Genomic DNA, 12902 nt, shown 5'->3' with positions numbered 1-12902 from the left:
TATGTTAGTAGGTTAATAATTTAATATTTACTGTGCAGCAGTGACGTTTGCCGTATAAAAGATACTTTAATAATTTATTATACAATATATAGAACTATGTATTGATTAAAATATATGTACATATTTACAACAATGAATGAATGTGGTTTAAAAGATATTCAAAATACCAATCAAATTTAAAATAACAAACATTTTAAATAATATTATTTTCAGTTTAATATTTTACGGATTTTGATTTCATTTTTGAGCAGTCTAGCACAATTAAAATTAAGATTTTATATCCGTAGTTGCAACTAATGTGTTGGATATGATTCTAAGATTTGATTCTTTCAACTTAAAGTACATTTTATTTTTCTTATTAAGTATTAATAGTATAGTTATCAATGAAATACAATAATATGAATTTTACCGTTAATTAAATTCGTGAAAATTCATGATGAAAAATATAGTGTTTAAAATAGTTTTGTAGAAATATACGGAACTATTTATTTTTTAAACGTGTAACTGTTCAGAACAGTACATTATGCATACTGGTTTAAATTATATATTATTACGCCGAATAAAATTTTACCAAATTGATGGCATCCAACAAGAAATAAATCAAAACTTGCCTTGAAGTACTGTACATAAAAAAATGTCGTGTCGTCAGTCACCAAGAGATTTTTATTTCAATATATTTTCTCAGAACTCCTTGAAAACTAACAGTGTGATACGATTATTAAAAATTAAAAATATATATATTTAGTATAACATAATTTAATTTGCATAAATTCTTATTATCTATTATACTGTGTAGATATGCATTGTGTGCTTTTATATCGTATATAATAAATTGTGTTGCTTAAGATAACACTTATAATTTTAAAGTTTGGTATGTCTTTTTTTTCTTGTTTGACTTTTTAGAACATAAGACTTAAAATATTTAAATATATTTCTTGAATGTAATTTTTCAATATATATAACTAGCATGTATGTACTACTGACTAATACATTTCACCATTATGTGTACAGATATATACTAAACACATTTTTTTTAATTTTTGAAATGTTCGATTTAAGTTAAGTTTATATTGTAATAAACTTATATTATAATCTTGAAATAACTATACAGATTTATTGTATAATATCTTTTTAATATTATATTTTTGGACAGTCAATAGAATAGGTACTTAGATTCTAAGTGGAGCAATAAATGTATTGGTTTTACAATTACTTGTTTTTATTTGTGTTTCGGTTTTACATTTAGGAACTACAGTAAAAAATCCCAGTTTTTTTCAATGCCACAGGAAAAAACCAAAAAAAATTACGGAAAACGGAAATATTTATGTTAAGTTTTTTAAGAAAATCGATATTAGATAGGAAATTGTTTTAAAAGAATGCATGTTAAGTATCTACATAAAACATTTCTGTTTTGCAAAAATAATATTTATATTGAGCATCGTAATAATAATACAAATAAATAAATAACAATAATGTGTACATTTTAGTCAGATGTTCTGACTAGCTCTAACTCAGAACTTTTTATGTACCAAAAAGTGTCTTCTATTTTGTTTATTTTTATGTGTGAATAATAATTGGGTAACCTAATAATACACAAATAAAAGTGGTGATGAAAAGATTCTATTGATTGATACAGACAATCGTTGGCTTTCACTGGACACCAGACGTTTCGGGTGTCTGGCGCCAAAATATTTGTATTGTTATTACTATTATTACTATTATTACTGATTTACTTTTACGGTTAAATTGCTTTTGTAAAAATTAAACTACATATTTTTATACAATTGTTAAAAAAACCATGCATTAACACAATATTAGCTGTGTAATTGGTAGTCTCACAATATTATAAATAGTTTATATGAAAGTAAATTTCTCACAGAGAGTGGAAAATAAAATAAAATGTCTATACCTTTGAGAAATTTAAATATAATTTTAGGGTCGACCCTTCGGACTGATATTTAAAATCAAAAGTTTATGTTGTCTTAACCTAACCTTGGTAGGGTGGCAGCATGATTAAGTACGTGATAAATTGTGCCTTATATATTTATAACATATCAAAATATTACTCACTTAATACTTATTAATATTAATTACTATGTAGTAAGGTGTACACCGCTGGGTAAATGTAGCAGATTTACACTTTCTTCGACCACTTTTCATAAGTCTTTCCAGCGGGTTGTGCTCTTGAATAGCAATAATCTTTAATGATTATATACCTTATCGAATTTTTTTCTTCATACACGGTCATTCGTTTGATAATCGAGATACAAAAAAAAACTATGAAAAACGTACGCCTATTCGGGCATAAACATCACACTTAAATATTATGTATGCCTATGTTATTATCTTATTTTTATTATCGTTGGTACATTTAAAGACCACTATCATGGTCGAATTGTGTGTACTTATCTATATATACAATATCATTAACCGTTACCGCTACGTGTTGTCATTATTTTCATACTCGCGATCAAATTATAAAATAAGCGATTCATCTGCCAAACACATATAAATATATAATATAGCTGCAAATAGTTTATATCATGGTTAGGTATCTGCTGCAATACACCTGCAGTATTGCAGTCTGCAATATACCTATAATAATATGTTAGACCTACATTATATATACATCTACATTGTTGGTACCTAGTCCTATTTTCTTTAATAATATCGTATATTTATTCGATACAATATTAGTATATAGGTACTTAAATATTGAAATATGATGTGGAGTAAATATCGAATAGTGTTATTACTTATTATATAATCATTCGTAAGTATTTGAATAATATATCTGTTGTGTCTTGTGTGGTAGACTGTTTGAACAGTTCGAACTGAACCATATTAGTTTAATTTTTCTAAGAAATTATAATAATTTCATTATACAACTGGTTAAGTAAATAAAGGTATACCTTGTAATTTATATAGTTATAAACCTGTATGTATCTCAATTATTTATATAAAGCTGTATTTTTCTTTTACGATAAAACTATATAATAATAATTGATCTGCCGAACACATATTATAGGCACCTGTAAAAAGTTTACCATGATTAGATATCTACTGCGGAACTGCGTATCTATTTGTAGGTAGTCCTATTTTCTCGAATAACGTCGTATATAAATTAATTTGATACAATATGTGACATTGTAACTATTGAAATATGATGTGAAATATAGAACAGTGTTATTAGATACAATAGATAGACTTGATTATGTCAAAAACAATATACAATTACAATATGGCATATTATTATATGTGAAAAGGTTTGTCAAACAAGACAACTCGAGACAAGAGTTCATTCAATTTCATGATTTAAAATTGTTCTTGTTTACAACGTTCAAAAGCAAAATATACAAATGTGAAATAAAAAACTATTATCAAAGCATTTGTAAGTATCTGAATGATAATAGCGTGTGGTAGACTGTTTAACTATATTTAGGTGCATTTTATTAAGAAATTCCATTTTACAGCCGGTTTATACCTTATACCTAAATTATTTATATAAAGTCACACTTTTTTGTTATTGACGAGGATGATTAATATTTCATTGTATGATTAACCTTACTTATTTAAACAATTGACTATCTATTAATGTTTACATAATATTCATTTTAATTTTTAAAACAAACGCTTTTAAACAGTTTATACCGATTGTAATATTATAGTAATTGTCTTTACAGATTTTCTAGGAGATAGTTACTATTAATATCGAAAAATATTTATCAAAATGGACGATTTTCTACAACAATATGTTTAACATGAACACATAATATAATATATTATATACATTTAGACTTTAGATTTGTTTATACATCAAAAAACTACATGATACTGATCACAAATGTTTTCGACACCTTCTCATATTCATACTGCCTATGTAATATGCATATTATTTGGAAATATTTTGCAAGCCATTTAACAGAAAATGATAGTATATTAATAAAAAATATATAATATGAATGTATTTTATTTTTGAACTACAGTATTATATATATATATATATAACTGTGTTTCAGTTTATAAATCAACAGTAGGTGATTTTGGGCCGTTAATTACAAATTGTAAATAAAAGATATGAGAATTGACATAAGTAATGATAATGATGGGCGTTGACAACTGTGAGATGGATGAAGTCGGGATTATGCAAGAATGTTTTTTAACTATTACCAATGTGAGATAATTTTCGATTTAACCCTTTCATTTTTATTTGATTTTATCTATCTCAGAGTGGGTTTAAACATAGTTATTAAAATGTGAAATATAGTTTTTACATTATACACGTAGGCTACCTACTTATTTTAAATTCAAATAAGTATTTCGTTTTAAGCACGTGTTTGTCTACTCATATACGACGTTAATATTTAATAATAATATGTAGGTAGAGTTTGTGTTTGAACTTCACTAAATAATATCTATACCTATCAGTAATAACTAATTAATTTAATGTTCTATTTAAATTTAAAAATAAAATGTTGATAGTAATAATAATATAATTATGTAGATGTATATACTCCGTGTAATCAACTTCTTAAAATTATTTTAATATTCCATAAAACTTAAAATTAACAATACAATTTTCTTTGATGTTGTATAAAACAAAATATACTTGTATGGTAAACTATAAACAATAATAAACTTAAAACAACATTTACAATTACTGAATACCTACACAATACAATTTATTTTATTATTTATTTTAAAAATCAAACTACATTTTTCTTTTACAATTTTTGTACTTCTATTTATGATTTTCATAACATTGTTTTTCATTGTTTCGTTTAAAATAACATTTTTGATAAAATACATTTGTGAAATTAAACATAGGTACAAATTCAATAAAGAGTTGTTTACTTTAATAACAGTTACACAACAAAGACTTTTTTCAAAAAATAAGAAAACAGCAGATGTGTTTGTATATACCTGCATCTATAGTGGAGGACGGAGATGTAAAAATGTTTTTATGCGAACTACATTATATCGTGCGTGTAGTTTTGATACTTTTATAAAGTAGACAAACTTGTTAGTATTTAGATACGTGGGTTTCACAAGTTATATTATAATATTATATTGTTGTTGAGGTCAAATTCATAGATCATATCTGAGATCATCGTTGCTCGCGTATATCTCTTGCATCTCGATTTACCGACGAATTAAATATAAACCACAAACTCTCAAATCATTCCTACCTGTAAACCTACGTGTATTCTTTATTGCATTATTACTTTTGAAATGCATTGCGGAGTATTAAAAATAACAATACAAATACATCATCTTAGGCTTTTTTTGTTCTATGTTTTCCACATTTAACTAAAGTACCTATCATCGACGAGCGAATGTAAAATAATATTTGTATAGTGTTTTCCTCTATAACAACACCTTCTGCAGCAGTTGATGTTATTATGGGCATTAGTGCCACTCCTCGCGTGTAGTATTATATTAATAATATAATTACATACCTACATTATGTAAACTATGTATAATTTACCATTTATATGGAGTTATAAATTCCCATGAACTAGAAATTCACAAAAATAATAATAGATAATAATAATAACGAAGAAAATAAAACATTGTGAGTGTAAAATACTATTTTAAAATAAATAAAATGTTTTTGAGTTTTGGTACAACATTTTTTTTCTAACAGATTTTTGAATCGCTTTGTGTATTACCATGATGGTAACGCAAATCAAAAATAATTAAAAGACATTAAATTAAATTCCTAACCAAATTTTACTAAATATTTTTCCACTGCACTATACCCAAAACATATCTATGATTCCTCAATTTTCTTTGCTGAGAAAGAAAATACCTACTTGCTTTTATAATATACACGAACGAGACTTTTATAGTGTTTTCCTCATATTACATTTTTAATATTAATAACATACATTGTGTAAAAGAGGAATAATTTTCCATTTATATCGAGTAAATGCACGAGGATAAGAAATGCACAAAATAATAATAATAATAATAATAATAACGAAGAAAAGAAAGGATTTAGTGTTATGACGGGCGTTCGTACGGCGATGATGAATGGCTTCTTAAATAATATAATGATCCTAAACGGTTTAATAGGCCTCGGAAACCTACCTGAAGGTATTGGTAGTAGTAATTACGATCGTCGTGGGCAGTCGACATAATATTGTATGCTACTCGGTATGCGTAACTGAAATTTGAATTTTTCTACTCCCACATTTAGGGCTTGGCACTGATACCTCGAGTTATCATATTTTGAACCCGTGGGTTACATCGGTATCAGATAATATATTATTTAATTTATTATATTATGTTACCGTATGTGCAGTTGAGTAGTTATCATATATATGTACTAGCCATACTTTGCTATGTCTATTATACAGTTCTGTATACATTGTTTCTACTTTCAAATATTATAATAATTTATTAAAATAAAATGTTATTGCGTGTTTCAGGGTGACGAAAAGTGAAAACGGGGATGATCTGATGTTGAGTTGTGGTAACGAATACTCTGAACCGATCAATGCTTACGTGCTTCCGGACTCTCGTATCGCCAAATTATGTTCGACCAGGTAAATACTTCAATATTAGTGTTAACTATTATTATTTTTTCAAAATTCTTACAATTCTTAAGTAAACTCAATATGAAAAAAAATATGGTGTTTATAAATGTTATCGGAAAAAACACACCGCATTGTTATTATGTGTAGTGTAGTATGAATTAAAATTAACTGTAAACACGCCGTTTATACGTTAAATGTATAATAAGTTCGGGTGTTTCACTATAATAATTGTATTTGAACACGAATGAAAATATTTGTGTTTACCATTAAGTATATTTGGCAATAACGCCCTAGCGATTGTTTTACAAAAATATTTCTTAAATTGTGTAAATCTAAATATCGTTGACTCTAAATTAGGCTGTGTAAAGTAATCACTTACTATGTTATACTGTTTGAAATTTAGTGTAGTGTTATAAAACAATGGGTGTTTAGTTATTTTAAAGTAATTAATAAATACGTTGTTTGTAATTTATGATATACATTTGATATTCATATCCTTTGTCTTTCTAAATATTTTTGTTCAGAAAATATTGTTTATAGTTTATACTAATCGATAGTCTTATATTATTGTTGTTAATATACATATAGTCAATAGACATTTAAATGAAGCTCAACTGCTTAAACATATTAAACATAATACTATTTAATATTATGCAATTTCTGTATTCATACAATTATTATAATATCTAATATACGATGATCCGCGTTATTTGGATTTTTTGAAAATCATGGTAAATCTCACTTATACACAATCATTTGTGTACGACTACGTATATTTTTAGTATATATTATATATTATATAATATCATATACTACGAGGGGTGAAAACTTTATATAGCTCGTACACGTTTGTGTGACTTGCTCGATCCATTACCACGATTTGTTTGTCATGATGCACTGCTATAATATGTAGATGATGTATTTTATTTTATTGCATTATTATTATATATTAATGATACTGGTTTGGTCAATAGTATAATGTGTACATTATGATATGATGGATATGTTATTTCCATACATATTATAAGAATGCTGAATGATACTGTTTGGGGTTGAATTTAAACTCTAACACTATTATACAGAATACACAGGTAGTGATTTAATGTGTACCTATATAGTATATATCCTCCTATACATAGACGGTTTTCATTATTCCACTCATGTTCAGTACAAACGACTACATCTAGTGATATAATAATTTTAAGTAATTTTTTTAAAATTTGTAAAAATATTGAATTGTTTATTCAAAACGGTTTATGAATTATTTAAATTGAAATGATGTATAACCCGTCTCTGGTCGAATTGCTCCTTCACATATTTTAATAATATAATAGTATGTGCAAGCTGTATATGAAATAAAATTGCACATTTTAAAAACCATAATGTATTTGCTGTGAATTTTCATTTTCATCAAACTATTTTAATCGTATGATTATCATATGACACGTACACATAGAAATAATGTACTTATTTGATCACGTGCACCGGACATGGTGTATGTCACGGCCTCGCAGACTCCAGGATTATGTATATTTATAAAATTATTCGTCGTGTGCCTGTAGGACAATAATATTTCAATACAGTAGGTTATGCAATATCAGTGTTTGGCACGCTCTTTAGGAATAATCCGGACTGTTCCTCGTTCTTATTAAAATAAAGAATTCATTCTTTTCCTTGTTTTAAAAAAAAAAGGAATTTATTCCTGTATCGTTTCTTTAAAAAATTAACGAGTTCCTTTTTTATTTCAAATAGAACAAAATAATAGGTAAATATAATTTATGTAAATTCTTTAAGATTTTGTAAGGCCTTAACAATTTACATTCAATCTAGTCGTCCATAATAATTTAACACGTTATACCATTAAGCTGAAATGTATTCACAAATGGTACTCCCAAGTTCAAACCACTATCACAAATGATTTTATTGTTCAATGTTCATGCTATCATCGACTCTATGACAACGATTTCCACATTTGAATAAGATATATTAATATAGTGACTATATAAGTCTTAACGATTAACATCGATTCTTGATAATGATGAGTATGATATACTAAGAAAAAAAAATATTTTCATTTCAATAATTTATATAATATCTGTGTAAATTAAAACTCGAAAGAAACGGAAAATATTGTTCTATTTCCAAACGAAATCAGTTTTCTTTGGGACTCGTTCCTTCCTAAGCCTAATACTGTAGAATGTAGTATTATGTACACTCGCGAGTGGTAGGGTTTATTGTGTAGCAGCTGTTGGGTTGAGACTGTGTTACGCGGCCCCGTGGAAGTGAAAATGGTATCGGGAGGGATACGACTGCGGGCGACCTTGAAACGTAAATTTTGTTTACGCCTCACAGACAGGGCTGACCTTTGGTTCAGATCGTGTGTAGTGCGCGCGGGGTTAAAGCCGAAGCGGACATAACTTTTATCGATCGGGTGGCCCGGCGGCGGCGGCGGCGGCGGCGGCGGCGTGAGTTTTCGACCATTACCTCTGATAATAATAATAATAATAATAATAATAATAATTATACATTGCCATCGGGGATTTTTTTATTTATTTAATAATATTATAGAGGCATGCATACACTCCACAACGCTTTTATGTAACATTATGATATGTATATACATACATTATAATCGTCATATATTATTATGTCGTCATTATAATATACATTTATACACGAACTGAAAATAAAAAACGACGACGAAGACGACTCGGTGTGGGTTTTCGATTGATAATAATTAAATTACATACGTGTTTGTAAACGCCGCGTGGCTATTATCGTGTAATAATTCACGCAAATCTCTCCAGTCCGCATGTTTTTTTTGTTTTCAACAATATACATTCTGCAGTTGGAAGACGTGGGAGGCCACATGTATATAGAACACGATAAACCTTTCGACATCCCGACGTGTACGTTTCACTTTTTTAAAATGCAAGATAAATTAATGTATGTAGACTAATATTATACACTTTTGGTTCTTACAGTCATTATTTTATTACGAACATTCTTGAAAATTCGCGTATTGATTTCACGTCGGAAAAATCTTACTCTCCTATATTGCTTTATTCGTTTTGTAATTTATACAATACCTCAGTGCCTGAATTAATAGTTATTATAAATAAACTCGACATATTTTTCATTAAAAATTAATTTTAAACGTTGCATAAGAATAAAAATTCAAAATTATTATTATAAAACATCATCATTGTTTATATTTCATAAGCTACATCTAACGAAATAAGTGAACAAATTAAGTATTATTTGGATATGGACATTTTCCTGTAGAAATTAGTATTGTCCTATTCAAAACGCCCTTAAAATAGTTCTAAACTCACTTACTAAACTTTAATTGAAAATTAAAAAAAAAACAATTTTGGTATGGTCACATCAAACTTTAAACTTTTATTATGTGGTCAATATTTAGGTAGTAGGTTATTTTATTTTTAATTGGTCAACGAAAAATATCAATATTTCTTATGAAAGTTTAAATGTACAATTTTTATTTTATTATGTTTGTGATGCAAAACATTAATTTTATTTTAAATATCTAGCATTTATTTGTTTTTGATAGTTTCTTTGTGATCCAGGTAATTTAATTGTTTTTTGCATTACCTAATATGTATTTATAAGGCTACATCAGTTGTGTTTAAATTGTATTTACTCGTATTATTATTTATTTTACGTTCATAGGTTTGTTCAATTCCGGAGTCGAACAATATTGCTCTTAATTATTTTGATGGGATAAAACAAACAGGATATTAAAATTGTATATGTTGTTTCATTAATTCTATTTGAAATACATATTGTTCTTGAGTAAATATAAGTTATACGTTAAGCCCGTTAAGGTGTATTAATGTATTACACTAGTCACTATAATATATATTATATTTATATATTATATAAATGATGCTATAATTAGTATTTAAATATATACAAACTGTACCTAAATGTATTTAAACGTAGGTGCATTTCGTAGAAAATTATAATCATATTAATTATACAACTCTAAACCGATTAGGCCACAAGTAACATATTACCTATATTAAATTCACGTTATTACATTATTATTTACGGCCAACTTTGCAATGACACTCAATCGTATATTATACAACATAACATAGGTAGGTACAACCGGGTATAATATTATATCGTATGCGATGAAAGTTATTCATTTTTTCGCGCGAGGACAATACGATCTTATTTCTTGACATTCACGACTCGCGTAAAACATAGGTAGTAGGTACCTTTCACTATTTTGTGGTTGTTAGCTGATGATAACATAATAATATTATACTGTGTAGAGTAATTTACCGACCAATAAAGGATTAGCTATTATCGATTGTGCACAATATAGGAAATAAGAAAACTCGTTGCACAAAATAAATTGTCGTGTTATAATTGGCCACTCGAATCTTAATGTTAATCCGGGGAAAAAAGTATTAACTGGTATATGCCAACTTGTTACCTTCGCAAAAAAAGTAATATTAATAGATATATACCTAATTATCGTGTATAAATTATATTATAAAATTCCTTTTTATAAAGATACCCACGTAGACGACACGTAGACAACAACTTAGCAATTTCTCGATCTTATAAACTGAATAATATCCACCTAGGTTACTGGTTAGTGTGTACTCTTGTATAGGTACTGACGACCGAAGGTTAAAACGTGAAATATGAGCATTGATATGAGAATGTCTATTTCATTAATATCATGACGTGATATGAAATAGGTAACGACGATATTTTAATAATATAGTAATTGTAACGTGCATCATAACCATATGTCAATATGACATTTATTATATTATTATAAAATAGACAATAATTTTTTATTATTATATAATAATGTTATTCTAGCATTTGGTGAGTACAACAATTGTACATAGATATTGAAAACAACTTGTTTGTTTGGTAAGATGATATCGCTGTAACCATATCGACTACTTATCCGCTATCGTGTATTTTGTGAGAAAATTATGTAAATATACACTGTTAATAAAAATAGAATAACTTATTTTATCTTGGAATCATTGAGATATTATAAAATAAGGTACCTTATAATTTTAAACCTCATTTTTGTTTGATACTTGTTTCCATAATATTATACAATAGATGGTACTCCAATAGCATTCTCACTACATTTTATCTTTAAATACTACATTCGAACTATAGGTACATTGTTTAGCATATTCAAATACCTACCATATGATTAGATACTTGGATTATAACAAAATTATTACACTTCAGAATCATCACATAGGTGATACAGTTTTCTTTTTTTTCAAATATGAACCACCATTTTTCACTGTAAATTGTAGATGGTTTTTTTAAATATTAATAACACTAAAACGATAAGTATCTGAGTTGTTAAAACACTCTGTACTACTAATATTGTACTAAGGATAATAATCTTCAATACTGGGTTTACATATATTGTAAAATATGTATGAAATATTAAGTCTTGTATTCATTACATACACATTACACTGACAATTTTTATGAATTCTAAAATAGGTACAAATATATTAATACTAATTTTTAGGCAATACTATAAAACATTTTCAAACCATCGTAGTTCCCATATTGTCAAACCTATTAACTAAAATATATTAAGTTACTTAATTTAGTACATAAATATATAATAATGTATTATTAATTTGTTTTAAAAAAAACAATGTGCTTTTAAAATCCTTACTACCTATATTATTCGTTATTACTGTTAAGACTTAGAAAGACAATACAAATAATATGTTTATAATTCATCAAACCTTAATTTATTTTTAATCAATTATAGTCATAACTAGTTATTATATATTTTTATGTATAGTATAATAATATATATTTTAGTTATCTTTTATTTTATCTAAAATATTATTAATTATTGAGTATTATATGAGTAACCTATATAATCTAGTTTCACTTTGAAATTACTATTTGAATTTGTAGCTTGTTGCAGTGATTATTTTTATTGAAATTTATCTTAGAGAAATATTTTGTTGTGCTTATTTGTAAATATTTACTTATTGAAAAGTCTGTAACTATAGTGATATATGTAATATTTTGTTTTTTAGACAAATGTTTCCGGTGTGTGATAACAACTCACATTATTCAGTAACATACGAAACACTAAAGCCGGTGTTAGTGCCGTCGGATACGGCATCTGTAGGATATGGAAAACTGGAAACTGTGCCGCCACCTATTGGTGGAGCTTCGGGAAAAATGGCGTCCATCAACGGAGGAAATACAACTACCCCTAATATTTGTATCGAGGGTGGTCGCATAGAATTTGTGAAGTCTCCAATAGATTGCGGTGATGAAAAACAAGACTACTTGAAGGTAATATTGATAGAGAGC

General features: G+C 27.0%; 1 protein-coding gene across 1 annotated transcript in view; it reads left to right on the top strand.

The window, feature by feature from the left end:
- Positions 1-12902, top strand: part of LOC111035195 — a 155675-nt gene that overhangs the window by 39938 nt on the left and 102835 nt on the right. Inside the window, exons 2-3 of the mRNA XM_022316720.1 lie at positions 6435-6551; positions 12620-12884. Of these exons, the coding sequence (XP_022172412.1) occupies positions 6435-6551; positions 12620-12884 (382 nt within the window). The remainder of the gene's footprint in view (positions 1-6434; positions 6552-12619; positions 12885-12902) is intronic.

This window comes from Myzus persicae, unplaced genomic scaffold (assembly GCF_001856785.1).
Source record: "Myzus persicae strain clone G006 unplaced genomic scaffold, MPER_G0061.0, whole genome shotgun sequence".
In the NCBI taxonomy this organism is placed as follows: domain Eukaryota; kingdom Metazoa; phylum Arthropoda; class Insecta; order Hemiptera; family Aphididae; genus Myzus; species Myzus persicae.
The sequence above is the reverse complement of the archived record's forward strand: the minus strand, read 5'-3'. Positions and strand labels throughout refer to the sequence as shown.